At 45.0% G+C, this 24,700-nt stretch overlaps 1 protein-coding gene across 4 annotated transcripts in view; it reads right to left on the minus strand.

Annotated features, from left to right (window-relative positions):
• The window catches only part of SHROOM3 (shroom family member 3), a 208,949-nt gene that overhangs the window by 104,038 nt on the left and 80,211 nt on the right, over positions 1-24,700 (minus strand). The window contains exon 1 of one of the 4 annotated variants that reach the window (XM_083756227.1): positions 14,039-14,176. The exons of 2 other annotated variants lie outside the window; for them this stretch is intronic. In XM_083756227.1, coding sequence (XP_083612353.1) covers positions 14,039-14,061 — 23 coding nt within the window. In that variant the 5' untranslated portion in view covers positions 14,062-14,176. Of the gene's footprint in view, positions 1-11,441; positions 11,516-14,038; positions 14,177-24,700 lie in introns of those variants that run through there. One more of the 4 variants, XM_083756226.1, reaches the window with a different exon arrangement.

The raw sequence follows: 24,700 nt of genomic DNA on the forward strand, positions 1-24,700 counted from the left end.
ATTATACTACACTTAAATGTTTAAAGGTTTCTTTGCTAGTCCTTGACTCTTCCCACCACACTCACCATCCTCTCCTGTCATACCCTCTGAGAACCGCTGCCTTAGTATAATCTTTGTTCATAAATTACAGCCAGTTACAAACACCATCAGCTTCACATAAGCTATAGTAAATATACTGATATTGATGTATACATGCATGTATGTTAGGATGCTTTCTGGATTGTAGTCGATATTTGACCCGATCCAGAATGTCAGCCGTGCTTCATTGAAATCAGTTGACTGTACAATTTGTCTAATCAGAAGAAAGCTTCAATTAGTTCAATGGGGCTTACTCTCAGGTTAGTATCTACAGCACTGTAGCTTTCGTCTGTAACCCTGAACCCTCTCCCCTCATTGTCTTGATCAAAACGTTTTCTTTATTCTTCGCTACATTTCCCTGACAAAGACTTCTGTGCAACCTGCAGGCGAACGATCCAAAATTACAGAAGCTGTCCGAGAAAGAATTCTCACTGCGTCTTTGTAGCTCTTGTTTCCTGGGACACACAAGGCATTCACAACTCTCTGCCTGAAACTACAAAATCATAGACAAGGACGTTGTGGCAACCAACAAACAGCCACTCCCTGTGAAATCAAATACTACGGGAATGAGGAAAAAGGGGGGAACTCGACTAACTCTGGATGAGTAAACAGGATGCAGAAATCCCAGCAGTTAATGAGGGTTGATTATGCTGCTAGACACCTGCACATTAATAAAACGCTGAATAGCTGATCTGTAAAACTGTGTGATAAGTGTAATACAGGAATATGTGACAGAGAGAAAAAGAAAGAAAGAAAGAAATTTTAAAAATGCTTCCTTTTTTGGAATAAAAGATTAGTATATCATAGCAGCAACACCAGCAAGAGACAACTGAGGTTAAGGACAGAAAATCATATGCGAAATCTTATGTTCAGCTGTTTTTTGTGTTGAATATATGCTATACGGTAATTTATGGACCTAATAGGTATCTAAAGCCATTTGGACATAACAAAATATGTATTTTATCAAAGTAATTGTTGAACTGAAATACAATTAAGAAGAAGTATATTAATAGTGAAATACAATTAAGAAGAATTTAAGCTCTAACTTAAAATGATGCGGGTGGCCAGATGGGCGGGGTATAAATAATAAATTATTATTATAATATTATTATTATTAAGATTGTGAGCAAACTCCATTTGTGAAGTGCGCTTTCAGACGAAAAGGCGGAGAGGGGTAGGAGAAACATGAGAACTTCCTTCTCCCCGTGCTTCCAGGTCACATTCAGAGTAGGGGAATACTTGCACCTCCTGCAGATCAGTGCATGTTCTGCCCCTGTGCTGGTATAATATTCAACTCCTCTTAGAGAAAATGTGCTTTTCTGCTCTTCACAAGGCCCAGAAACAGAGGGGAAGGAAGCTCCCCAAGCAAAAAACAATTCCGGTTCAACCCCACTCTAGCTAGCACCCTGAACACGACAGCATGCAGGGATTTCCCAGGTTCAACTCCTGGCATCTCCTGTTAGAATTCCTGCCCCATGATTGCAGTCATGGGATTTTTATCACATGACGGTATATGTTTTGACTCCACAGAGTGGGAAGTGATGGAGACAGGATATTTGTGTTACTGTGTTCCATTAAGTGGGACTATTGTCCTTTGTTCGTTTTCTTTGCTGTCTGATGCTAGAGAGAGAGGAAGCCATGTTGCAGTGCTCCGTGTGTGTTTATATGTAAATAAAGTAGATTAGCCAAAATGCTGAGTTACTGAAGGCTGTCAAGCAAGCTGTGAATACTCTGCGGATCCCTAAGTGTGCCGATGTCTGCTGGCATCAGTTGCTGTGATGTTCGGGCTGAAGAAAGCTTTTGAAGCTCCCGAATGGCCAGGAGGGAGAGAACATGCCAGTCGGGCATGTGTCTCTGCCAGGGGCCTACTCGAGAGTAGGCTGAGCTCCATGTGGGTCTGGGAATATTCTCCTTCCTGCAACCCTAAGGAGCCACTTCTAGTCAGTGTAGGAAACACTGCTAGATGGACCCAGCACCTGACTGGCTAGGTGTTTGACAGTTTTCCCTAAGGATGGAGATTTTTTTTATAGCAGAGCTTTTATGAGGCTATTAAATAAGACCTTTGCATGATGAGAACACAGCTCAGCTCTCAGACTGAAGGGTGAGGTTACTGGTCCTGCAGCTAGGAAAATGGTTTTACTACCAAATGAGGCATATTTGCTGTGCAAATCGTAAGAGAGAGGGGGAGGGAGAGAGAGAAACCAATTCCAGCAGTGCTAGTTTTGCAAAATTGCTTTGTCCTCTTTGAACTGCTGTTTACTGCCAAAAATAAAAATAAAATGCACTGACAGGTACTTAGGGCTTCTGGGAGGTACGGGAGCAGTGAGGTTCACACATTTCCAGGGCTGTAGCTGCTAGCTAGCCTTCCTTACTGGGTGGGGATCTACGTTTCTTGGTGGGGTCTCAACCTGTGATTTCTTCAGAGCCATGCAGAAATGTCTGTAATCATACTGTCAAGGTCAAATGCCTGTCCATATTCTAAAGTCACTGAGTTCTTAGCACCTGTATATAGCATACTTTGAAGAAGAATAGCTGTTTTCATTTCAGAATCTGCTCATCATTCTGTTTAACAAGTAACGCCCTCATCTTTTTGAAATGTCCAGCCAAGCCTACAATCCCAGTGGCTTAAGGAAGAGCTGTCCTCACAACACATGCTTTCCTGATGACTTATGGATGATAATGATATCGGTATCAGGGGTGAATCTTGAGCCAATTAGAATCTTAGAGGTGTAGGTCTGGGCAGCCTGGACAGATGGACGGAATTTTGAGAATTACCACTTTGGGGAGCCACTACTGATTTTCCCATAAGAAATGACACACATTTCAGATTTTAATGTCTCTGTCTTAATTATGGCTGGGATAACGAGAGCATAAAAGGGTAGCAAACAACGGGGTTGTTTAATTATTAGGGGGAGAGTGCATGCAAAGCAACCTGGATGCTCCAGTGTGCTATATAAACGCTAACTTGATATTCCTATTCCACATAATATTGCTGTCAGGGTGTTCTCAATAGGAGAACTAGGGTCAGTATAAATCTCAATACAGTATGCAAGGTTTCAAACTACAGTGGTGCCCCGCAAGACGAACGCCTCGCAAGACGAAAAACCCGCTAGACGAAAGGGTTTTCCGTTTTTTGAGGCGCTTCGCAAGACGAATTTCCCTATGGGCTTGCTTCGCAAGAAGAAAGCCCATAGGGAAATCTCCGGGGACCTCTTTTAAATGCTAGCGGTGGGGAGCAAAGCCTTTCCCCCCCCCTCCGGCCTTCAGAAGAGGTCCAGGAAGGCCGGCGGGGGCCAAAAGGCTTTGCTCCCCACCGCCAGCATTTTAAAAGCAGTCCGGGATAGCAGGGAAGCGCTTCCCGCTATCCCGTATGGCTTTTGAAGGCAGGCGGGGGGGAGCAAAGACTTTTGCCCCCGGCCCGCCTTCAGAAGAGGTCCTGGACCTCTTCTGAAGGCGGGCGGGGGGCAAAAGTCTTTGCTCCCCCCCCGCCTGCCTTCAAAAGCCGTCCGGGAGCATTTTAAAATCGCCCTGGGAAGGCAGGCAGGGGGGAGCAAAGACTTTCGCCCCCGCCGGCGTTCAGAAGAGGTCGGGGGACAGACTGTCCCCGGACCCGGTCTGAAGGCGATTTCCATAGGAACGCATTAATTGATTTTTAATGCATTCCTATGGGAAACCGTGCTTCACAAGACGAAAAGACTTGCGGAACGAATTAATTTCGTCTTGCGAGGCACCACTGTACACATAAGGCTTTCTCAGTCTAGATGCCTGGTAAGGGAATTAAAAACAAAGGAAAATAGCTCTCCACATTTCCACATCATCTTGTGAGAAAATTCACATGCACTTCAATACAGATTTTCCCCTGATATATGCATTTTTGTCTCCAGTTCTGCACAGTATACACATTTTTGTGAAGCAATTTTCCTTAATACAATGCAGTTTCTAATCTGTGCAGTTAATTGCACACCTCACCCCACAGCGTGCATTCTTGTGGACGTCACTTAGCTAGAGAACTGCATTGCAAAATTCAGAGAAGCACAAATTTCGAAGGATGGTCGTGTTTCAGTTTGCGCATTGTTCCAGAAAGCGCAACTTAGGCAGGTTCACCTTTCAATGCGAAACGAGTCAAATCTCTCCGGGCAACCCTGTTAACAACTCAAACACACGTTAATGACCTCCACGTGCACGATGCCTTCTCATGTTTGTCCTGGCTACTGCTTGCTATACTGGTTGAGCATATCCCTTCAGGCTTTTTTCTTTCTTTCTTTTCACTCAGCATCACAGCTTCCACCTCACATAAATAAGCCAGCTGTAAAAGGGAAAGCAGATTCTTATCAGGCTGCCATTTGCATCTAGAGCAGCTTGTGGCTGTTGCTGAGTTGAGCATGTGATCCCTGGCTTTGCATTTCTTGTGGGAAGAGCCAGCAGTGGCAGGCTTTGATAATGTTCACAACACATCGACCATCCTCAGAAATCCACACCCTGCTCCAATCAACTGACTGCCTCATAATTCAGGGCAGACTTAAGGCCCCTCTAGACTTTTGAGGTTTTGTTTTGTTTGCTTGCATGCATGTGTACCTTGCAATATGTCATTGCTGCAATTATAGTGCATTAATGGTGGATTTATACTGTACTGCACATCGTTCCTCTTCATCAGTTGCATTTGCAGGTGGTGCTGTGGTCTAAACGACTGAGTCCTTTGGGCCATTCGAATCTGTGTGAAGGGGTGAGCTCCAGTTACTCTGCCCCAGCTCCTGCCTACCTAGCAGTTCGAAAGCATACCAGTGTGAGTAGATAAATAGGTACTGTTGCAGCGGGAAGGTAAACGGCGTTTCTGTGAGCTCTGGCATTCGTCACAGTGCTCTGTGTGCCAGAAGCAGTTTAGTCATGCTCTCCACATGACCAGGAAAAGCTGTCTGTGGACAAACGCCGGCTCCCTTGGCCTCAAAGTAGAGATGAGCACTGCACCCCATAGTTGAATTCAACTGGACTTAACCGTTCAGGCGTCCTTTACCTTTACCTGTCATCTGGAGGGGCATTATTGTGCTATAGTGCAACAAAAGTGGGACGCAAAAGCCCCCCAGAACATTTGTGGTATGAAATGTTAGGATTTCTATAGAAACCAATGGGACCTGCACTGTTTGGAAACGATGTAACATATCCGCCCTGAAACTTTTGCTGGTACAAATTGAAAGCAGGATTGTGTATAACCACCCCAATACCATTACAAGTACAAATAAACATGAATGCACAACAAAAAAGACATTCTGAAACAAAGACAGAGTTCCCAAACCCATATCTGCAGCTACTGTACAATGAATTCTGGGGAGATATGGGGATTTTCCAGACCGCCATTATTTTCGGGGTGGGGGTGGGGATTCACACACACAGTTGCAAGTTCAGGTTGTGCAATTAAAGTGGATTTAGCAATTCTGTTGTGCAAAAGAATTGGGTTCTCCAAAAGATCAGACAAGGAAAGTGATGGGAAAATCCACTGTTGGATATCACTTGCTTTGATGCACCGTTGTCCAGCTTTCCCGCAAACAAATCGGGAAATCGGGATGAATGCTCAATAAACAGATCCTCTGGAAGCGCTCATATGCAAAGGAGAACTGGGGCTGGTGAAATTCTGCCATTTCCGAGACCAGAAATAAAGCCGGCTAAGGAGAAAGATGGAAGGTAGGGAGAAGGCATTAAAGGTAAAGAAGGCTGATCGCCGAAGAATTGATGCTTTTGAATTATGGTTCTGGAGGAGACTCTTGAGAGTCCCATGGACTGCAAGAAGATCAAACCTCTCCATTCTGAAGGAAATCAGCCCTGAGTGCTCACTGGAAGGACAGATCCTGAAGCTGAGGCTCCAATACTTTGGCCACCTCATGAGAAGAGAAGACTCCCTGGAAAAGACCCTGATGCTGGGAGAAGGGGACGACAGAGGACGAGATGGTTGGATAGTGTTCTCGAAGCTACCAGGATGGGTTTGACTAAACTGCGGGAGGCAGTGGAAGACAGGAGTGCCTGGCATGCTCTGGTCCATGGGGTCACGAAGAGTCGGACACGACTGAATGACTAAACAACAACAAAATGGAGGAGAATGGGTGGTCAAGCAACCCAGTCCTCCCCCAAATCTCCTCTGCAAATGGACCTCGCCATTGGCCATCCAGCAGATGCATGCAGGGCACCACTATTATTTATCACACTAGTTGCTTGCTTTTTCTTGCCCAAAGAAACTCAAGGCAACTTGCAACAAGGCATATTTGCTGAGATAACATGTTGGCCCCATGAGCCCTTTCACCCTCTTGATGCCCCATATAAAAATCAGAGCTGATTCATGCTTCATGCTTCATATTGTGAACTCAGACGCAAAAAGGACCTGAACTTACACAGCTAAACAGAAACCTGGCTTTGCCACACTGGTTCTAATGGTCAGACCTCTCTGCAAAAAAGCAAAAATCCTACAGGAAAAGGGAGGGGAGAGAGTGATCCTTGTGTAATGTAATCTGGTGGCTAAGAGTAGCAAGTGAAAAGTGGCGAGTTCAAATCTCACATCGGCCACAAATTCACAATGGTCTTCTTAAGCAAACCAACCCTTTCTCAGATGTTGCAATATGTGGATAATAATATTGACTGTTTCAAAGGATTACTGAGACTGTCTTTGTGCTCATATACTTATTTCAGCTTATTTCTGCAGCCAGAGGTTCTTTCTTCTTTTAAAAAAGGGCAGCGAGGACAGACAGCAACACAAAGCCTCGATTTTTCAAGTGCTGTATTCTAAACCAAAGATCAAAGTCCATGCTTTTGCAGTGCCATTATAAACATAGATGGCATGATACTGGTAATGTTAACTTTGGCTGGGAGTATATGGAGCCAAACTTTATAATAGCACTTATTAACAGTAGGTAAAATTGCTGTGGTGTGTGGACTTTGATCCTTGTATAACCATTGGTAATAAGCAAATGGAATGGCATTATGTACACAGCAAGTTACAAGTCATGGTATATAGGGCTGGGCAATATATTGATATACTGTCCAAAACCAGTTTGAAGTCCATATCGTGATATCAGTTTCATAATTTTTGACCTGGCAATGGATTGCAAATTATGGTGTGTGTGTGTGTGTATGTGATTCAAAAATCACAATGTGGGGAAAACCATGAAGCCAGCCAATGCCTCTACATAGCTCCATCCTTATTTCAGACATCATGATATATCAATATATTGTGATATTTAGCTGGTGATATATCACAGTGTTGAAAAACAGATACCGCCCAGCCCTAGTGGTATATCATGGCTAGAATTAACTTCTGTAGTCTCCTCCAGATTGTCAGTATTTTGCACAAGAGAGATTCCAGTATGTGCAGTAAAAGTGCTCTGTTACCCTACTGCAAACAATCCACAGTGTGTGTGTGTGTGTGTGTGTGTGTGTGTGTGTATGTGTGTGTGTGTGCATTTTTTGTAATTTTGAAAACGGACTTTTGCTGTTAGGAAAGTGATGGGTAAATGCACTGAAAAGTGTCAGATAAGCAGTTAGGAAGACAGGCAGCCAACACACAAGCAAATCAGGGTGAATACTCATTGTTCTATAACTTCCTTGCAAAGATATCAGAGCAAATGTGCAATAAACAGTGGGAATATTTCCGTAAACTTCCTGCAAGCATATCAAGATGGATGCTAGATAAACTGGTTGCCTGAAGGAGCCCTTGAGCTCATCCACAATCATTGATGCCTTTGCTTATTATTAAGAGCATTACTATTGGTAGCAGCGGGGATCTAACTGTGTTAACTGACCTTAAAGGCAGACATTTTATACCACAAAGAATCAGACTGGACCACACACATATACATTTGCAGTGTAACCTTACTGCGACTCAAGACAAAAGCAATTCTACCTATTGATTTCCCAAAAGAAGACCTCTGAGGTTTTTCGCTCTGGAAAGTCCTCGCTGCAATAGTTAGGTGTGTCTGAAAATTGCTTTGTTCCCGTGATATCCTTTCAAGTAGCTGAAACCTGCCTGTGAGATTCCAACAGGTGCCGGAGATTATTTCTACTGCTTATTTTCTACTGTGGAAGTTCTCTTCTCTTTTTGTGTGACGATCCCTGGGGACTGGAACCACCAATGAGGCTGTGGGCGATCGGTCGAGTGCAATTGCCAGGGAAGGAGCCGCAATCACAAAGGATTAATCTTTTAAAGAGCTTATAAAGTTTCACGAAGGATATTGCCAAGCGCCTTTCAACGAGCCAATTAAAACATCACTCATCTTTTTGATATGCCCATTCTTCAGACTGTCTCAGCCTACTGCCTTGCTGGAAGCAAAAGCCTTTAAAGTTTATATTTAAACATGGGATACAAAGGAAACAGGCGGGATGGGGGTTGTGTCTAAAACTCGCCATGCAGAGTGCTGACCCAGCCTCCGACGCTGATTTCCGACGCCAGCTATGGAGGCTGTGGGGCTCCCCTCCCTTCTGGTTGTTGCTCAGACCTGGTGATCGAGTCCTACTAGCTGCCCCACCTTGCTAGCTGCATTGGTTGATTTAAAACCAAAAACAATGGTCTAGGTTGCTGGTAATCCTATGCACTGGGTGGGAGGGCTTCTGGAGCAAATCCTACTTCAGCTAATAGGAGATGCAAAAGCTTTATAGTGCTTTTAGGATTGCTCCCATTGATTTCAACGGGAATTGCAAAGAGGGGCTCTCCCAGTGGATGTTACCCTTCGTTCTCATCCCTGAAGGAAATGAAGTCTTTTTATTTTTATTATTTCATCTTTTATTTTTTTAAGAACATAATAACAACAACAATAATTTATTATTTATACCCCACCCATCTGGCCAGGAGTCCCCAGACACTCTGGGCGGTTTCCAACAAAATATTAAAATACAGTAATGCATCAAACATTAAAAGCTTCCCTAAACAGGGCTGCCTTCAGATGTCTTCTAAAAGTCTGGTAGTTGTTCTCTTTGACATCTGGTGGGAGGATGTTCCACATGGCGGGTGCCACCACCGAGAAGGCCCTCTGCCTGGTTCCCTGTAGCTTTGCTTCTCACAATGAGGGAACCGCCAGAAGGCCCTCGGCGCTGGACCTCAGCGTCCAGGCAATATGATGGGGGTGGAGACGCTCCTTCAGGTATACTGGGCCGAGGCCGTTTAGGGCTTTAAAGGTCAGCACCAACACTTGAATTGTGCTCAGAAATGCAAGTGGAGGCCTGCAGGGTCAGGACAAGAGCCTATCAAGTCCATCTGCCAGGACCCCTAAACAACATGACAGAGGTTCCTATGTCTAAGAAAGAAATACTTATTCAAGACTTGCCACGGCACAGGTCAAGCTACAGGAACAGATCACCAAAGGCACGACTGGAGAGTTCGAGAACAGCATCAGGGGTCCAAGACTGGATAATAGCTGCCAAATGGTCGCCCTCCTGCCAACTTTTAAAGGTGGCCTCCCTCACAAGACTCTCATCCTAAGAGACTGGTACGCTCAAATAATAATAACAAGAACAAGTGTTAAAAACATCTGGTGGCCTCCATGTTGGGGACGGTTGAGGTAGGCCATTTTCAGTAACAGCTTGCCCACTTTGAGAGGGGAAAAACAGTCCTAAGCCAGCTACCAGCTGACTCCAATGATGTTAATGTAAGGAAGTTGGTTTTGCTTTCCTTGAGTGACTCTCTGTCCTTATTGATCAGACTTTTTTGCTTGGTGGTTGTTTGGGTAGATTGCCAAGCAGAAAAATTTCTGCCCACTACTTTCTGATTCATCCTATGATTCACCCTATGCTAGGGGCTGCCACATGCATTCCATACATTTAAACTGGTTATCAGAAATTCTGCCTGAATACCATTTTCGACAGATGAATCCTGGCAATGTCCAGGAAATTCCAGGTGCATGGCAGCCCTATAAGGCCAAGATGTGAGGAGCAATGAAAAACAACAAAACCAAAGTGGTCTTGCAGTGGAAGAGTTTTATGCTTGTAACTAGAGATTGCCAGATCGGTCTCTTTCTGCTGTGTCTCAGATTTGCATGCAACTGTCCATAACATAATCTGTATTACTATTAATCCTAATTTGACAGTAACAATAATGAATACATTTATAGACCACTTCACAGCACTGAAGTATACAGAGCAAAAACAGCAAAACACAGAAACACATGTTATAAAAACAACAAAATTCAGCATCTATACAAACTCTAAAACCAAGAAAGCAATTAAATGAGGTATACAACTACTGTCAGTATTTCACAGGAGAGATTCAAGCTCCTACGTGCGCATTAACATTCTACTCTGTCACTCTAGGACAACAGAGCCCCTTTTAAAACAAACGTTTTTGAGGATGGGAAAGTGATAGGAAAAGGCACTGAAAAGTGTGGGATGAACAATTGACTAATAGGAATATGCATTAACACCCCACAATGAAATCAGAAGGGATGGTCAATAAAGGTCTGACACAATCTAATCCCCTTGTAAATTTTAGGCAAGAAAATCAGGAAGGATGTTTAATCCACTCTGAGCTCCTATATGCATAGTCGGTCCTGTAGGCTTCCCTGGGAGGAAGGGATGTGGAAAAATAAAATAATAATTATTATGTCACCTGTAAGAGCCCTAAAGGACATTTGGAAATGGCCAGAGATTTCTCTCTCTCTGACACACACGTGTGCTTCAGATTTCCCAAGGAATGCAATTTCCAGAGGGGGAGCCATGTTAAGACTCTTGCAATCAAAACAATTCACCATCAAGTGTCACTTAAAAGCCTAACAGTATAAGCTTTTATGGACTCTCTACCATAATACATTTGTTAGGCTTTAAAGGTTACCACTTGTTCCTTTGTTGTATTCTGAAACTCAGTGCACTTATTTCCAATATACTGACCAAAACTTTCTGGGTTTTTTCTTCCCAGACTTCTCTGGTTAACTCTCCTTGTTACACAAAACCTAAAAAGACTTGCAACCCACAACTTATAAGCCAAGCATGTGTGTGTTAATTGTCTGTTTAAAAATAATAACAAATCCCACATGTTATTTTATTTGTTTATTTGGGTGGAGAAGCAGGGTAGAAATTCAAATATTTGCAGACACACACAACTGATGAATAAGTAAATTAATTATATGGCACTCAAGCATACATTTCTGTCCACAAGGAACCTGTGACTTAGAAACTGTCCAGGGCCACTTACTTAGGTTCACAGCTAAACAACAATCTGAAAACAGCATCTCGATAAACACTTGCCTCGCAGAACTCGCTGGAATCTCAGTGAACTCAACGGGACAGCCATAGGATTACTCAATAATAAGCACGTTTTGTCCTATGCTTAGGCAAGCGAAGCATTCTTAGCCAGCCACAGACACTGGATGTCAACACCTGCAAGTTAATTTACAGACCTTGATTTGGGTATCCAGCAAGCCAGGAACTTCAGAACACAGTGCAGATTGGAAGGCATGGCAAGTCGTCAGAAGCGCAAGTTGCAATCCTATACCCTGTAAGCACCAGTGCATGAAGTTTAGTCACAAAGAGACAACTCTCTGGTCAGGAAGCTGCTCCAGAGCAAAGACAAGAACAGATTCCAGGTTGTGCCTTTGGCTGACATGCCCGACTAATGATGCTGCTGGTCTTACTACTACGTGTACACACACTGCAGTCCTCAGCATTACTCCAGGCACTATGAGGCCACGGTGAGTAAGAGAGGGGAGGGAAAGAAGACTCATGAAAGCTTGTGAGGATTTGTGCTTCAGTCAGAACTTGCTGGGTATTCAAAATCAGAACACGTACATAGCTCTGTATATATATTTTAATATTTTGATTTGATTTTGATTATACAGTGGTACCTCGGGTTAAGTACTTAATTCGTTCCGGAGGTCTGTTCTTAACCTGAAACTGTTCTTAAACTGAAGCACCACTTTAGCTAATGGGCTTCCCACTGCCAGAGCACGATTTCTGTTCTCATCATGAAGCAAAGTTCTTAACCTGAGGTAATATTTCTGGGTTAGCGGAGTCTGTAACCTGAAGTGTATGTAACCTGAGGTACCACTGTATTTCTATGCTGCTTTTCATTCAAATGAATCCCAAAGCGGCTTACAAACAGCAAATAGCAATAACATGATAGAACATACAGTGGTGCCTCAGGTTAAGTACTTAATTCGTTCTGGAGGTCCGTACTTAACCTGAAACTGTTCTTAACTTGAAGCACCACTTTAGCTAACGCGGCCTCCTGCTGCCGCCACACCGCCGGAGCACGATTTCTGTTCTCAACCTGAAGCAAAGTTCTTAACCTGAAGCACTATTTCTGGGTTAGTGGAGTCTGTAACCTGAAGCATATGTAACCTGAAGCGTATGTAACCCAAGGTACCATATGATAAGAGCATCACAAATACAGCATGAGTCGTGCAGACTAATTTACAGATCATCTGTGAAACAGTTGCAATCTGTAACACAAAGTTAGCTCAGCAACAACTAAAAAAACAAGCTAAACGTCACAATTGAAGCGAAAGTCTTGTTTAAACAAATCAATATAGTGTTTATAATCTATGAAACAGTATTAAAAACATTAAGCAAACAGCAGACAAAAGATTAATACACACACTCTCGCCACAATTCATAATCTTTCACTCTACTCCTCTCATTATGATCTCAGTAGGAATATTCAGCTCAGGGGTAATGTGAACTACTGTTAGAAACAGGCCCCAGGAATTAAGTCAAACACAAAACAGCGTTGTCTGGAGGCACCGAAAGGCACAGTCCAAAAGTTGTGCGCCAAGATCCCGTGACTCCGTTGCTCCCTAAATTCGAAATAACCAGACAAGACAGCAGATATAGACTGGGTTCTATTAGGCCACAACTTGATCGCTTACAGGTATGAATGGTTTGGCTGTGGAATTGGGTAAAGTCATTTCCCCTCCCCAACCCATCGGCTGGGAATACATCTAAGGATAAACCACATCTGAAGGTAAAGGGACCCCTGACCATTAGGTCCAGTCGCGGACGACTCTGGGGTTGCAGCGCTCATCTCGCTTTACTGGCCGAGGGAGCCAGCGTACAGGTTCCAGGTCATGTGGCCAGCATGACTAAGCTGCTTCTAGCGAACCAGAGCAGCGTACGGAAACGCCGTTTACCTTCCCGCCAGAGCGGTACCTATTTATCTACTTGGTACCTATTTATCTACTTGCACTGGGGTGCTTTCGAACTACTAGGTTGGCAGAAGCAGGGACCGAGCAACGGGAGCTCACCCTGTCCCGGGGATTCGAACCGCCGACCTTCTGATCGGCAAGGCCTAGGCTCTGTAGTTTAACCCACAGCACCACCTCTAGGGGGCCCCTAATTACCTGCATCAAATAGTGGTACCCCTGAGGGATCCCCGTTGGAGGAGTGCTATGGTCCTAGCTCTTGCCTAGGCATCAGACAGAAGCAGTTCCTCACAGATCTCGTCATTGGGGAGAGCAGGGAGAAGTCTAAGCTTAAAAGGTAAAGGTAAAAGAACCCCTGACCATCAGGTCCAGTCATGACAGACTTTGGGGTTGCGGCACTCATCTCGCTTTATTGGCCGAGGGAGCCGGCGTACAGCTTTCGTATCATATGGCCAGCATGACTAAGCTGCTTCTGGTGAACCAGAGCAGTACATGGAAACACCGTTTACCTTCCCGCCAGAGCGGTATCTATTTATCTACTTGCACCTTGACGTGCTTTCGAACTGCTAGGTTGGCAGGAGCAGGGACCGAGCAATGGGAGCTCACCCCGTCACGGGGATTCGAACCGCCAACCTTCTGATCGGCAAGTCCTAGGCTCTGTGGTTTAACCCACAGCGCCAACCGCGTCCCTTAAATCTAGGCTTACCCAATGCCTAACCGCCAGTCGAACCTCCTAAGGCTCACCTTCACATGTCACCTAACCATGGAAAGTGGGCAAAGCTCCTGGCTCCACCCAGGTGGCTTCTGTGGCCTCCATCAGTGCTGCCAAGCCCAAATATGTATGATCTTATGCTTACCATTTTTGACCCAGTCTTTTCATTGTTTGGTTGATAAGAGTTGCTCCTTTCTACCTGCCTCCTCGCAGCCTGATTGATAGTGACAACGTGACAAACATCACAGCTGCCATTGAACAAGGAGTGGTCCCTGCCGGCAAGGCTCTGCTCTCTCTCTCTCTCTGTGCAGCAAATCAAGTCCAAAAAGAAAACATCTGGAGGCTCCACAGCTATAATTAGATCCTTGGAAGGTATCGCAGTTGCAAGAAGGAGGGAAGGATTTTAATTACACCGGGTGGCTGATGCAGCTTTGTGGAACTAGTTCTGTAATGGCCAGCTCTGTTGCTGCTTCTCTAGAAACCACAGCTACACCCTAGCTGGGGCATTCCATGCAATGCCGCGTTCGGAACAGGTGATTTTCTCCTTTTAATTTCCGGAGCAATTAATTGTAGATGATAATTTCAACTCGGAATCAGGACAGGCTTAATCTCTATAGTGCACCCTTTCCTAACCTGGCTTCCTCCAGATGTTTTAGCTGGGGGCTGATGGGAAACGGAAGTCCAAACATCTGGAGGGTGACAGGTTGGGAAAGACTGTACCATATGAGTGTACCATCAAGGAGGAAGATGCTTGAGGAACGTTGATGTTTGCAAACGTTGATAGCCAGACAGACTTCCTCACCTCTCAAAACAAATGTGTAGTTTTGAAATTAGCTATCTGGCAGAGTTTGCAATGGAGTTTGTGTTTAAAATTGCGCATTTGGCGAGAAAATTTGTTTCAGAATACAGTGGTACCTCGGGTTAAGTACTTAATTCGTTCCGGAGGTCAGTACTTAACCTGAAACTGTTCTTAACCTGAAGCACCACTTTAGCTAATGGGGCCTCCTGCTGCCGCCGCACTGCCAGAGCACAATTTCTGTTCTCATTCTGAAGCAAAGTTTTTAACCTGAAGCACTATTTCTGGGTTAGCGGAGTCTGTAACCTGAAGTGTATGTAACCCGAGGTACCACTGTACATACTGGAGGGAAAAAAACAATTCATAAATATTTTCCCTTCCTCCCAATTTATTTTACTTATTTGTTGTTGTTATCTCTATTTACAAAATTGATAATGACGGTGTCTCAGATCATCAATGAACTTATTTCCATATCAGCAGGATTTCACATAAATGCAGAGCAGATTCCCTTCGCACTTCCTTTTCCTCTGCATTCTGTCGTATCTGAAACAGACATCTTCTTCCATGTCCCCAAACTGACAGAGAAGGACATGCACTGCCTCATGCCTCATGCTCAGGCAAACCCCAAGGAGCAAATAAAGACATCCCAGTAAACGTGACCACAGCATTATGAGACTGAGCTAAGAGCAATCAGCATAGACGCCGTTTATTACCATATAAAACTGGGATAAACAAGGAGCCAAGGGTGTTGACCAAACAATGGTCCTGTAACCAATTCAAAGAAGGATAATTGTTTCACATGGCAGTAAAACCAAAATGTTGCTTTAGATGTAGTGACCACAGTGTGCTGCCTGTGCTTATTGCATTATGCAGTAAATGGGGTTAATTCCTCATGCACAGCTTTTATTGTGGCATGGCATGAAACCCGAGTAAGAATCTCATGCCTGGATTAACCACAGCGAGAGACCACCCTCTTCGTAAAGACTAGTACTTCTTCCACAGAACCATATTATAGAAATTCTCCCACTCCCAAAACATCGCTGCCAATATGTACCGCACCTCCATTTCCTTTATGATATGACACGATAATCTTTATTGTCATTCTCCCATACAGAACGAAATTGGGAAAAAACTACATCAGACATTCAAAAACCAACAAGCCTGCTATCCCAGCTATCCCAGCCTGTTTAGCCCCCTAAAAACTCTGATACCCCATAATTAAATACAATATACTTCCACAGAGACTACCTCACACTGCGTTTAAAACCAAAATCGCATTTGGATAGAAACTGTTTCTCAGGTGGCTAGTCCTAGTCTTTATAACCCTGTACCTTCTTCCAGAAGGCAGAAGCTGAAAGAGATCATTTCCGGGGTGTGCACTATCCTGCGCTATCTCTGCAGCTTTCTTATGGCACCTGGAAGCGTAGATTTGATCCAAGGTGGGAAGAGTGCACCCAATTATTCTTTCCGCAGTCTTTATAACCCTGGACAGCATTGTTTTCCCCCTGACCGTGCAACTCCCAAACCACACACAGAGACCATAAGTTAATACACTCTGGTATACAATGGTAAAATGCCATCAACAGGTCCTTTGAGAGATTATTCTTAGAAAATATAACCTCTGCTGTGCTCTCTTCATAAGGTCTTTGCTGTTTTCTCCCCAGGTTAGGTCATCTCTCAACTCCATTCCCAAAAATCGAAACACCAAGACCTGTTCCATACACTTCCCCTCAATAAAAAGGTACATTTTCTACAGTGCATTTGTTTTACACCACAGCAAGAGAGTGTTTTAATCCACTTTCATTGCTCAAACTTACTTTTCTTCCCATGTCCTTGAACCCACCAAAAATCAGGGAGCACCGAGTTCAGACATCATCTCTGCCATCAGGGGTGCCAACTGTAGGCTGAGTCTCTCAGCCTCAGTTTTGCATATGCACTAGAATGCAGAATTGCTCTAAGGGCTGCTGCAAGACAAGGTCTATGAACCACTCTGAACACACACTCTGCAACCCAACACACGTTTACTCAGAAGCAGTCTCACAGGGTTCAGCAGGGCTTGCCCACAGCAAGAAAGTGTGCATAGGATTGCAGGCCAACATGCTATATGCATGTAAAGTATTACTATTGAACACAACCTCTCTCTCGAAGCAGGACACCTTAGTCTGAGAATGGCCAAGGTCGGCATCTTGGGAGTACAGTGGTACCTCGGGTTAAGTACTTAATTCGTTCCGGAGGTCCGTTCTTAACCTGAAACTGTTCTTAACCTGAAGCACCATTTTAGCTAATGGGGCCTCCTGCTGCCGCCACGCCGCTGCAGCACGATTTCTGTTCTCATCCTGAAGCAAAGTTCTTAACCTGAGGTACTATTTCTGGGTTAGCGGAGTCTGTAACCTGAAGCGTATGTAACCTGAAGCATATGTAACTCAAGGTATGTAACCTCAGGTTGCGAATGGGATCTGTTCCAGAGGCCCATTCACAACATGAAAAGAATGCAACCTGCAGGAGTGCATCTGCGCACGCGTGGGTTGCGATTCACCGCTTCTGCGCATGCACATGAAGTCATTTTGTGCTTCTGCACATGCGCAAGCAGCGAAACCCAGAAGTAACCCTTTCCGGTACTTCCAGGTCACCGCACGACGTAACATGAAAGAACATAACATGAAGCAGACGTAACATGAGGTATGACTGTAATCATAGATTCACAGACTTGGAAGATACTCCATCTGTTCCAACCCTCTGCAATGCAGGAATGTAGAATCTCTATGTACATTAAGCCACACCATTCCTTATATCATTTATTTATATCCTCCAAGGAGCTCAACGCACCTCCCCATCGCCAGACACATTTTATCCTGAACAACAAACCTGCAGGGTATATTTAGCTGGGAGATACTGACTGATTTGGCGGCAGCCAGTGAGCTTGGTGGGCAGGACAGGATTTGAAAGGGCCTCGGCCCAGTATAACGGAAGAAGTGTCTCCACCCCCAGCGTTCAGCCCGGACACTGAGGTCCAGCGCTGAGGGCTTTCTGGCACTTCCCTCACTGCGAGAAGTGAGGTTACAGGGAACCAGGCAGAGGGCCTTCTCAGTAGTGGTACCCACCCTGTGGAACGCCCTCCCATCCAATATCAAGGAGATAAACAACTACAGTAGTACTGTACCTCGGGTTAAGAACTGAACTCGTTCTGGAGGTCCATTCTTAACCTGAAACTCTTCTTAACCTGAGGTACCACTTTAGCTAATGGGGCCGCTTGCTGCCGCCGCACTATTTCTGTTCTCATCCTGAAGCAAAGTTCTTAACCCGAGGTACTATTTCTGGGTTAGCAGAGTCTGTAAACTGAAGCATCTGTAACCTGAAGCGTCTGTAACCCGAGGTACCACTATATCTGAGTTTTAGAAGACATCTGAAGGCAGCCCTGTTTAGGGAAGTTTTCAATGTTTGATGTTTTATCGTGTTTTTAATATTCTGTTGGGAGCCGCCCAGAGTGGCAGGGGAAACCCAGCCAGATGGGTGGGGAATAAAGTATTATTATTATTATTATTATTATTATTATTACTACTACTACTACTACAGCATCTGATTTGGCCACAGGTTCCAACTGGAATTGGGACCTTGAGAGCGGATCTTAACCTAGGCTGTGCCCTAAGAGGTTTCCCTATATCAGACATATTTTGAATTCCTCTTTAGCCTTGCCATGTGCGCAAGGAAAGAGCTTAGAAGTGCATTATACCTTCAATGCTGATTGGAATGTGTGAACGTGATCAAAGGCCTCCCCCAGCTGCCGAAGTGGAGGGCATTAATTTGCTGGAAATATCTTGACACAGAACTCTTTTTCACCCCCCCTCCCCTTCCACTTATTAAAGCAATAACGTTTCGCCACATGGCAAATGCATTCCCGAGGGATTAGCGAGCCGGTTGGGTTTAATGTATCTCTTGCCATCACTCAGGAGCTGGTTTAATCCACCAGCAAACACTTTCCTACCTTGATCTTGAGGATTTGTGAAAGTCACGCCCCAAATACCACCTGGCTTCAAAAGGTACAAAGTCAAACCTGCAGAGCCAAATTGGTTTTGGAAACATGAATGTTTTTGAAACGTGGAAGGAGACGAGGGGCTACTCACAGGGAAAGGGCCACGGCAGTGGCGTGACCCTAAGCACTTATAGGGGGCAATTTGCCCACTGCAGGTCTTGCAGGATTTCTACAGATGTGGGAATCAGGTCTATAGGATTAGACAACAGAAGTAGGGGGAAGTCGAGGGGAACATAACCAGGAAGGCATGTTAGCACCCATAATCTGCAATAGGGAATCTGTACCCCCACAAGTATCTTGGAAAAACAGGACATCCTGTTTTTCATCGCAAGAGAACAGGAGCCATTTTGGTTGCCGGGATCACTTGCAATTTCACATGGTTTTCATGGTTCCCCCCTGAAAAGGTGATTTTGTGGAGCCCAATGCATGTTTTTTTGGCACCATACTGGAAAAAGAGTGTTGTTTTTGTGGGGGGGAAAGCCGCATCATGAAATCACAAAAGATAACGGCAACTAAAATGGCTGCCATGCTCTCGCCATAAAGAACAGGAAAATGGCTTCCCAGAATTGGGCTTCAAAGTGCGAGAGGGTTTGGGAGTCTCTGCCAGTGCCAGATTTATGTATAAGCTAAACAAGCTGTAGCTTAGGGCCCCACTCTTTTGGGGGCACCCCAAAAAAATTTAAGGGAAAAAACAACTGGATGTACATTTCTGAAATATAAAATAAAAAACCAATAAAATAAAACCTACATACAGCAACAGTGTTTTGTGTTGTGTAGGCTCCTATGATGTAAGTAATGGGCCCTGCCTGCTAGCCTGCTCCCTGAAATATCACGGATTTGCTCTTTTCTATATATAGGGTGCCTACATTCTGCATGGACTGGTTGCATGGGGACATGTGCAAATGGCTTTAGATACCTATTAAGTCCATAAACTACCATATAGCATATATTCAACACAAAAAGCAGTGATAGTTTGTTGTTAACAAAGGACAGCTGGACATATAAAGGGCCCCATTACCTGCAGTAGCTTAGGGCCTCATCAAACCTAAATCCGGCTCTGGTCTCTGCCCATCAGTGTTGAAGATGAGCTCACACACACTTATCGTTTGCCCCCAAGCTCCATGTCCAAGCGCTTTCTTCCCCCTTGGCCTGCCACTTTCCCTAGGACCCCCCCCCCCCCTTTAACACTGAATTGGAACAAATAGGGTATTCTGTGGGTTGACGTTTGTTCCGATTCAGCAGTAAAGAGGGGGTTTCCGCAAGGAAAGAGCCGGGGGGGGGGGGAAGGTGCTTGAACAGAGAGCTTTAAAGAGCAGACCTCTGTTTAAAAACAAAGCAGGAAAGGAAGTCTAGATTAGCCCAATATTGAGCAAGATGGACCAGTGATCTGACTCAGAATAAGGTAGATTCCTACATTTCTAAGAATTCATACGGGAATAAACCCATTCAGAGACGTTTTTAACAGTGGCGTAGCGTGGGTTATCAGCACCCGGGGCAAGGCAAGTAATTTGCGCCCCCTAACCCGTGGATTTGCGCCCCCTAACCCGTGGATTTCCCTACCCCCCAGATGTTGCGCCCGGTGCGGCCGGCCCCCCCTGCACCCCCCACGCTACGCCACTGGTTTTTAAGCAACGTAAGGGAGAAGCTCCACAACCAACAGCTGAAGAAATTTATTTCCTGCCTACTGAAAAATCAGAATCACCTGACCATTTTGACTGCACTATTTCATTAAAAAAAGAACTTTTCTGGCCTTTATGGCTGTGAAGAGAGGCTTTATATTTCCCAGGGTTGTCAGGTGGTGAAGGGAGACTTTATAGCTCATTTCTTTTCTCGTTGGTTACCTAAAGCAGAATAAATTATGCAAAACTAGGGAAATGCATTACTTGCCTATTTTATACTCGGCACAATTTTAACTTTTCCCAGTGCAGAACGATGTGTGTGAATTAATGTATTAATGTTTGGTGTTTTATTATGTTTTGATATGTGTTGTAAAGCTGCCCAGAGTAACTGGGGCAACCCAGTGAGACGGGCAGGGTATAAATAAATTTATTATTATTATTATTATTATTATTATTATTATTATTATTATACAGGATATTTCTATTTTCATTGGAGAAATGTCAGGGATATCATATAACAGGTATCTGCAAATCATCATGACTTTTGTCTCTGACTAGGGATCCACTTCCAAGACTCTAGGAAAATCAATATTCCACTAAAGAAGAGCTGAAGGATGAACTTAAAAGTTTGGCAGCAGACCCAGCTCTGGGAAGTTGGATATTTTCCAAACAACTGCAGTGCAACAGAGGAAGGTTGCAATTAGTAGTGGAAAAACTGTAGGTGGGAAGGATGCTTAACCCCTTTCCTGGCTCCTGTTTCCTCTGGCCACCTCTCCCACAGCCGTTGCCACATTCTTGCCAGCTATAGTTCTGTTTGCTGCATTCTGAGGAGCAAATGCTCTGGGGAGGAGGTCATAAGGGAAGAACAGAAGGCAAGGGTTAAGTCCCATCCTCCCATCTGCTACTTTTCCCATAAAGGTAAAGGTACCCCTGACCATTAGGTCCAGTCATGGCCAACTCTGGGGTTGCATCGCTCATTTCGTTTTTTTGGTCGAGGGAGCTGGCGTACAGCATGACTAAGCCACTTCTGGCAAACCAGAGCAGTGCACTGAAATGCTGTTTACCTTCCCGCTGCAGTGGTACCTATTTATCTACTTGCACTTTGATGTGCTTTCGAACTGCTAGGTTGGCAGGAGCAGGAACCAAGCATCAGGAGCTCACCCCGTCGTGGGGATTTGAACCGCCGACCTTCTGATCGGCAAGTCCTAGGCTCTGAGGTTCAACCCACAGATCTGGATCAACTACCCAACATCTAGTTCAGGGGTCAGCAACCTTTTTCAGCCGTGGGCTGGTCCACCCTCCCTCAGACCACGTCAAAGTGCAAGTAGATAAATAGGTACCGCTCCGGCGGGAAGGTAAATGGCATTTCCGTGTGCTGCTCTGGTTTTGCCAGAAGCGGCTTAGTCATGCTGGCCACATGACCCGGAAAGACTGTCTGTGGACAAACATCGGCTCCCTCGGCCAGTAAAGCAGATGAGTGCCGCAACCCCAGAGTCATTCGTGGCTGGACTTTACTGTCAGGGGTCCTTTACCTTTTTTTAAGGAGTGTCTCCACCCCCATCGTTCAGCCCGGACACTGAGATCCAGCGCTGAGGGCCTTCTGGCAGTTCCCTCATTGCGAGAAGTGAGGTTACAGGGAACCAGACAGAGGGTCTTCTCGGTAGTGGCGCCCACCCTGTGGAATGCCCTCCCATCAGATGTCAAGGAAATAAGCAGCTATTTTACTTTTAAAAGGCATCTGAAGGCAGCCCTGTTAGGGAAGTTTTCAATATTTAATGCTGTATTGTTTTTAACACTCAATTGGGAGCCGCCCAGAGTGGCTGGGGAAACTCAGCCAGATGGGTGGGTATAAATAATAAATTATTATTATTATTATATATTATTATTTAAGAATAATTGTGGTGCCTCCTGCCTTTTTGGCTGGTTTTTCTGCCTAGGCGGAGCCCTCATTTTCAAAATTTATTATAATTTTAAATAGTTTTATTTAAGCATATCAAGGCAGCTCCCAACACAGGAATACCAGTCAATAAACAGTGGTAAATCGTAATATCCCCCAGTACACATCAAATCTCTCCGGCTTCTTCTTCTGATGCTGGTTTTCAGGGAGCGCAGCAGCCACAGACGATTCTCATGCTCCCCTCCTGTCCCTTGGTAACCTTCGTAACAAAACCAGCCTGAATGGCTTCAGAAGTTATTCAGGCCAGAGCAAATGTTGCTCGTGTTCTATCTCCCGGGTAACTCAGAAACCTTCCAAGAATGAAGTCGCAGACGCGAAGCACGGAGAAGGGAAAGAGCTGGCGAGCGGTAACCTACTGTCTCCCTCGCAGACAACAAGGCCCCAGTGTCAAAGCCACAGGACCAAGGGCACACACGTACAAATGTGTGCGCACGCAGGCGTACACACACACACACGCACACAGATACGAGATGCCCTGAAAGAAAGGCACTCAAAAAACCATCTAAATGCCTCTTGCAAGCAGGTGGCTGAGTTTTGAAGAAAGAAGGACACAAAGACACACACACACAGAGAGAACAAGCAATCTGGCCTAGCCAGACATGGGATATCTTCCTGATTTTGTGCAACCGGAGGGAATTTAAGGATTCCTTCGTTTATTTATTTCGCAAATGGGTGAACGACTTCACTGCCCGAGGCCATCCAAGCGCTGTGCAGTAAGTTTAAAATAAAATACGAAAATTCTAAAAGGTGTTCTTACGCATTTGAACATTTTTAAAAAATAAATTCCTAAAGAGTCACAGCGATCGTTTCATTAATAACTGCATCACTCCTCAGGGAAAGCCTTCTTAAAGAAAAAGATCTTCAGTAGGCGGCAAAATATCATGACTTTGGATGCCAGTCCAAATTAGGTTAGCAACAGATTCCAGAGAACTGGAGCCACAACACTAAAAGCCCACCTACTTTCTAGGACAAACTAAGTGCACCTCTAGGGTATGTGGCCCTCTCAGCAGTGCCCCAGCTGAGGAGCGAAGTAGCCAGGTAGATATATGGGGTGATGCGGTCCCTTAGGTCATCTGGTCCTGTGCTGCTAGGGCCACAATCTCATGCATGCTTACTTCGAAGTAAGACCCGGTAAGCTCCGTGGGCCTTGTTTCCAAGTAAACATGCTCAGAAACAGACTCTCTCCTTCTTAGTAGGTTTTGAAGTGATTTTACACACCTTAAAGGTAAAGGGACCCCTGACAGTAAAGTCCAGTTGCAGACGACTCTGAGGTTGCGGCGCTCATCTCGCTTTACTGGCCGAGGGTGTTGGCGTTTGTCCGCAGACAGTTTTTCCGGGTCATGTGACTAGCATGACTAAGCCACTTCTGGCGCAATAGAACACCGAAACCAGAGCAGCGCACGGAAACGTCGTTTACCTTCCCACTGCAGTGGTACCTGTTTATCTACTTGCACTTTGGCGTGCTTTCAAACTGCTAGGTTGGAAGGAGCTGGGACCGAGCAACGGGAGCTCACCCCGTCGCGGGGATTCGAACCGCCGATCTTCTGATCAGCAAGCCCCAGGCTCTGTGGTTTACACCACAGCTCCACCCACATCCCTCTTGCACACCTTAAAAGGTAAAGGGACCCCTGACCATTAGGTCCAGTCGTGGCCGACTCTGGGGTTGCGGCGCTCATTTTGCTTTACTGGCCAAGGGAGCCAGCGTACAGCTTCCGGGTCATGTGGCCAGCATGATTAAGCCGCTTCTGGCGAACCAGAGCAGCGCACGGAAACGCCGTTTACCTTCCCACTGCAGTGGTACCTGTTTATCTACTTGCACTTTGGCATGCTTTCGAACTGCTAGGTTTGCAGGAGCAGGGACCGAGCAACAGGAGCTCACCCCATGGCAGGGATTCGAACCGCCGACCTTCTGATCAGCAAGTCCTAGGCTCTGTGGTTTAACCCACAGCGCCACCTGCGTCCCTCTTGCACACCTTGCACACCTTACATGTGTATAAAACCTAGCTTGGGAGTAGAACATACCTTTCCCCAGCTGCTATTGCGTCTCCTTTCTTTCTTTTAAGCAATCTCTTCTTTAAAGGGCAAAACCTGCTGCATGCTGTCAGGCCAGGTAATGAGGTATGTGTCCTGAACAAAGGGATTAGGAACTCAGGTTATAAAGACAGAGAGAGGGGGAATTACACTGGTCTGCCTGGAAAAGAAACATGGGACTGTAGGCAGAAAACCTGGAACCCTTCATATGCAAACGGAGTCATGTCTTTGTCAAAATTCCTCAATATACTTTTTAAAAAGATTGAAGTAAATATACACCTTATGATTCAGCTTCTGCATTAAAAAAAGAAAGTTTTAAAGAGCTACCTTTCTATTTTGTTTCATGCCTGTTCTTTTGAAGAGTCCTTTATATT

Source organism: Podarcis gaigeae (assembly GCF_964106915.1).
Source record: "Podarcis gaigeae genome assembly, chromosome: 9".
NCBI classification, from domain to species: Eukaryota; Metazoa; Chordata; class Lepidosauria; order Squamata; family Lacertidae; genus Podarcis; species Podarcis gaigeae.